The 6,000-nt window shown below is 30.1% G+C and overlaps 1 protein-coding gene across 1 annotated transcript; it reads left to right on the top strand.

Moving 5' to 3' along the window:
• The first annotated feature begins 972 nt into the window (after positions 1 to 972).
• EbpIII (Ejaculatory bulb protein III) lies at positions 973 to 2,247 on the top strand. The gene is made up of 2 exons (XM_014242652.3): positions 973 to 1,118; positions 1,685 to 2,247. Exon 2 carries the CDS (start codon positions 1,707 to 1,709, stop codon positions 2,088 to 2,090), a length of 384 nt encoding a protein of 127 aa, XP_014098127.1. The 5' UTR covers positions 973 to 1,118; positions 1,685 to 1,706; the 3' UTR covers positions 2,091 to 2,247.
• The last annotated feature ends 3,753 nt before the right edge of the window (positions 2,248 to 6,000 follow it).

Here is a 6,000-nt window from a genome sequence, read left to right as displayed (position 1 = left end):
ATCCGATAAATGCGCAGCTTCTTGCTGGGAAAGCGCATGCTCAAAAAGCTCAAAATAGAGGGACGAGCGTAAATATATGGATAAAAAAGAGAAACGTTAATCAGATGGCTCTTATTATGCATTTAAAGTTTTCAATAATTTTTTAACAATAATAAAACATTACAACACGAATAAATTGTAAGTTCAAGCGTATGAAATGTCTACCAAACTGTATTATACAGATCTTGCATACACAGGCATTCGTTATTAGGCGAATAGAAAACCGATTACTTTTATTACAATTATTCACATGTTTTAGCATTTATTGAAATTGGACATGTGATTTATGAGATATGAGGATGACTAAATACATAGGTAGTTTTAGTTAGATAATTATTTACATTTTTGGTTGAAATTAAACAAAATCCTTTAAAAGCTTTTTCAAAAAAATGAAGAGTTGCTTCATCAGCAGTAGCAAAGTGTACAATAGGGGTGTGCATGATCATGTACAGAATGAAATAATAAGCTATATTATATAACCTGTATGAAATTATTTATTGATGTATATTCAGTACTTTTGAAGAGTTATGTTACAATTCGGTGTAATCTGTAAATAATTGTGCAAAATTTAATATTGAAAAAGTTAGATGTATTGACAAAAAAAAAAAACAAATGTGCTCAAGTCTCCCGAAATACACGTATTTATTAAACAATAATTTTATTTGGAAATATATAGGTATTGTATAATCAAAGTACAAAAAATATATATACATAGAGTACATAGTTAACAATTTAAAGGTGAACGTGTAAGCTTTCGATACATCTAGGAGAAAATTATGTCAGAAAACTTAATCGAAAACTACTCATCAGTGACCTAAACTTTTTTTAAGTTAATAGCTGCTTATTTCTTATGAAATTATAGGGATATATATATGTGTTTGTTACATTGAATACATATGTACATAAGAGCATTTAGCAAGGTAATTAACCCATGAAACTAATAACAAGCATCGATTGCTCCGTTCGCGTAAGCTATAAAAGCGAGATAGTTTCGACAGCTTTTACAGTTGCTATAAGTTTACGATACAACACGGTGTACGTTCGTCGCTTAAATCTTTTGTTTCGTTTCTATTATCGTTGTAAGTTTAAAATCAACTAACATTTTTTTATTGCTTATTAAAATGATATTGTATTCAAGGTTGTAAAGTGTTTATCAAAAGCAACTATCACTTTTATTCAATTATTGAGAAATAGTTTACATTATATAATGTGTAGAATAATAACAATAATAACAATATTAACTACACCTCTAAAGGAAAATATATATATATATATATTGCAAATATTATTATATGTATAATAACATATATTATAACGCTCATCTGTATTTTATTTGCACTTGGTTGCTGACAATAAGTACAAATAAAATATGTCAATGTATGCGCATGAAATATAATTACAGTGTTCAACCGTTGTACTTTTTAGCAGTGACAGTTACAAACTAAACAGCGTAGTCTTAAAAAATAAATAACATATTATTATGTGTGCGAGTATAGGAAATCATATAAAAATTTTCTTAATTAATTATTCGTTTGAATGGAAAACCGAGAAATAGAAAAAAAAACGTTTTTTTACTAGAGAGCATGCCACCATTTAAAATTTTTTTCTACTTATAACCTGATTCATATATCTCTGTTCCTTACAGGTATTGAACAATTGAATATAAAATGAAACTATTCATATTTGCCGGCATTTTAGCTTTAGTATATCTTACTACTGCCGAAGATAAATACACAACTAAATACGATAATATTGACGTTGATGAGATATTAAAGTCAGATCGTTTATTCAATAATTATTTCAAATGTCTGATTGAAATGGGCAAGTGTACACCAGAGGGACGAGAACTAAAGAAGACGCTTCCGGATGCACTGAAAACTGAATGTAGCAAATGTAGTGAAAAACAGAAACAAAATACTGACAAAGTTATACGTTATGTCATCGATAACAAACCCGATGAATGGAAACAACTCCAAGCAAAGTACGACCCTGAGGGTATATATGCAGCCAAATATAAGAAAGAAGCGGAGAAACAAGGAATCGCAATTTAAATCACCTTCACAATTCATAATATATGACTAATACATATTGTAAATAGTTTTGTCAGTACATATTTGTAGATAAGCACATCTTTGTACACACATGTACTCGTGTAAACGCTGACATATATGTAAATAAATAAATAATATTTCGGGGAAGAGACATTTATATCATTGTATGTATAATTACTGATCATCTAAAGGCATGATAACTTTACCTGTTGAAAGTAATATACATTAATTAGATCATTTCCGTTTTTCTCTGAGATTACACAGTGGTTTTGTGGATATAGATGTAAGATCGATTATGGATATATATGTACCCACATTTCATGAAACTATCAATGGTTTAATATTACAAATATAAGAAAATATGAGTGAAATGGAGATCTTGCTAATTACAATGTTAGCTTAATTTTGAATCCCTGACTATAATTTCCTGACTTATCTGAAAATTTATCCAGATAATTGCGGATATTAACTAGCTCATATAATTATATTTGCTCATCACCCTCTTATTCACATTGGTAGACTGTACCGATATTTGACATCACTGTTTCTAAGTAGTCCATGCGAATTACTTTTGAAACGAAAGCGAGAATTTCATGGAGTAAAACAGGACATTTGTAGACTGTAAGTCCAGTTATCTCCACTTTTAATTTTTAGTAAAGCCTTGTAACTTTTGGCATACTTTTCGCATATTTTCGGTAAGCAGTATGATAGTGGAGATCACGTGATGTTTGTATGCGTGAAAAAGGTGCACAGAACCCGAATCATGATTGAAAAACTAAATTGTTATTATATTTGCATGAATAACGTCGTAAGCTGGAAATTTTAGTTTTTGCAGAGCTGTGTTATTAACTTAACCTGTCTTGTGAATAAACTTGAAATGTATGAAAACAAAAATTCTATACTCTTAATCTGGAGAATCTCCTCTATCCAACCATAATCTTTTTAATCATGAAATCATGAGATGGTGTACTATAGCTGTTTGGGTCGTCGGACGTTCGCCCAATACGGAGTTGGAATCGCAGAATCTGTATGGCATAGTAGAACATGGTGGAGGAAAATTATAAGAGTGTATCATTCTCTGAAGTCAAAACATATATCAAAGAAAAAATTTTACAAATGTTTAACCGGGGCAGTTTCAGATTTGACCAGTAAAATTATTAGATACACAAGTTACAGTTAGTGTAATCGTAATTAATATTGTCCGCAAGTTCAAATTACTATCAAAGTCAGCTTTGCTGTGAAATTTTTCTGTAAAGGTAATACGAAAAACATAAAATAAATTATAATTAAACTAAAAACTCAAAAGTTAGAAAAAGATCAAATAGAGAAATATTTACAAAAACTAATTATTTATTCAAAAAATAGAAAATTTACATTGGGCATTTTTGTACGCGAAATACAGGATTAATAAATTATCACAAACTCTGCGAACTAAACCTTTTTTCTAAAATGCAACAGAGGAGTTATGAGCCAACTAGTTGAAAGTATTAGGTCTAGAAAAAAGATTTATTATTTTTCAAATAGATGGGTTTAGTAATTTGTATCTAATGTTGTATAAGTTTGATTGGGTTACACATTATGGCGTTAGAAAGAAAACTTATCGTACTAAAAAACATTCTCAGACAGATTTGTGATTGCTTATCTTTGTGTTGTTTGAACACTCGTCAAAGATGGACACCAGCAAAGCGAAAATACGCCATATTATATATTTTTTCGATAAAAACGAATAAACCTGAGACAAGCAGTTGAAAATGGTTCTGATCAACATTCATAGAATATAAGGTTACGGCAATTATATTAGAATATTTTTTTACGTTGTGACATCACCTTCATTATTTTTTCATTTTTCGGTTCGTCGAAGAGTTTCACTTCGAATTTTCGTAATAGTATACCTAGATGAAATTAAGTAATGCATAGTTTCTAATAACTATATAACTGAAGCTTATACATACCCGCAAGAGGTAAGCGCGTCTCTTCAAAATTAGGTGTATCGTAACCTTTAATTAGATAAAGCCGCTTTGTTATGACCCAAAATATAGCATCGTCTTCGTTCTATTTAAATTCCGTTTAGTCAGGATGGTCGTGAATAATATCACATCAAAATATACTTAAACGCAGCTTTGTATATGAACTCTTTGAAATCATTTACTTCGAAATGATTGGACCAAATCCTTGAGGCAAAAAGTATTTTTAAATCTTAATTTTTGGAAAATCACAAGAAATGTAGTATATAACAACATGCAGAATAGCACTATTTCCCAAAAGTAGACCGAGAGGAAAACACATATATAAGTGATTCAAAAACATTGTCAAGAAAATCTTATTGTCCAAACTGTTCCACAATATTAGATCCCTCAGTCTGCCTTAAGTTTGGCAAAATTGTGCGAAATTTTTATACATAAATTTTTTTATAACAAATAGTTATTCATGTCACTCACACGAATCTTATGCATTTTTTTTCTAACAACCTCCGTACACTTCATCCTCATTTCGAATTTTTAAAATCGATTTTGGCAAAATTTAAGGCTTTACCACTTCAGAAACGCACTTGATCTCGTTGATGTATATTAACTGATTTTGCTATTCGTTTTTATTTTATGCGCGCTCGCATGCGAATGTACAAATGTCAAGACTTTGACTTATTTCAAAATGTCCTATGTTGGAAGTGACATCAGGCAATTAATATTACTTTGGATATACATTTTTGTAAAAAAAATTCAAATTGAAATAAATTTAAAGTATAAAATAAGTTTCTTAGTTGCAAAACTATTTCATAACTCTTTGCTGCAAATTGTTATTAATTGCTTACAAGTACATTACTAGTTTAAAGCTTTTTCTAATAAATATTTTAAGCAGGTTCAAGGCATCTTCAACCAACCAAGTTGAACTAACTTCATCATCAAACATATGATTTCAAAGTTGTCATAATATTTTCTCTACAAACGGTTCTGATACTATAGAATTCAATCATGTGCAATTTCGATTTAGTCGATTCCGTTCCGGTAATTTTGATGACAAAGATTCACCACGCTCTGGAAGACCAATTGTCGAGATATTGATAAAATAATAAAAATCGTCGAGTCCGACATGTAAGCACTGTAGGACCTACATTACGGGTGTGAGAGAATAAATATTTCTCTAATATGCTAAGAGCTTGAGCAATATTGAAAACTAATAGAAATAATAACAAGTAATGAAAAGGTAATTTTGGGTGTAACCGGACATTTTTTATTCTCGCAAATTGTGAAGATTAATGCCGGAGAAATAACTTCTGGTTTTGGCAAAATTTGTATTAAACCAGTGGTGGAATCTACCTACACTGAAAGGTTTGCTCATGAATGGCCAATTAAGAATATCTGCTGTATATGTTATAATTATGAATAAATATAAATCAGGTATGTAGATTTTATTTTGTACGTATTGTCTTAATACCTTAACCAAGTTGCTACCAATGGCGCTAGGCCGCGTTTTCGTAAAAACCACAAAAAATTTTGTATATCTATTTCTATACTTATATTTATATGTACATATGTAAGTACTTAAAATGTAATTTTGTTTAGGTTACAGTTCATCTCATGATAGTCAGCCATAGACGCTGAGGGGCATATATTGGGTATCTTGGGGCTTTAAAAGTTATGGTCCGCTTTCACCCATTTATAGACATAAAATGGCATAGCTTCAAGGCACTATTCGTGTAATGTTTTATTCCAATAAATTTATTGGTGCTTGATTTATATGCTACGTACTATCACTATAGTAAAAAAATTAAATAAAATTTACAATGGATTTGGAAACTAGGCGTGGTTGAAGGCAGATTTTGCCCATTTTTACAATATAAAATAAGGATGCAATATAAATTTGAAAATTCAAATTTGGATGCAATCCGTCGAGAACTTTTTGAGATATATAA

The sequence above is a fragment of the Bactrocera oleae genome, chromosome 4 (genome assembly GCF_042242935.1).
Source record: "Bactrocera oleae isolate idBacOlea1 chromosome 4, idBacOlea1, whole genome shotgun sequence".
NCBI lineage: Eukaryota > Metazoa > Arthropoda > Insecta > Diptera > Tephritidae > Bactrocera > Bactrocera oleae.
Note: the sequence above shows the minus strand (reverse complement) of the source record. Positions and strands in the feature narration are given on the sequence as shown.

What these genes read in the sequence shown, in the direction of transcription:
- EbpIII (XM_014242652.3), top strand. Translation starts at nt 1,707, where the DNA reads ATGAAACTATTCATATTTGCCGGCATTTTAGCTTTAGTATATCTTACT.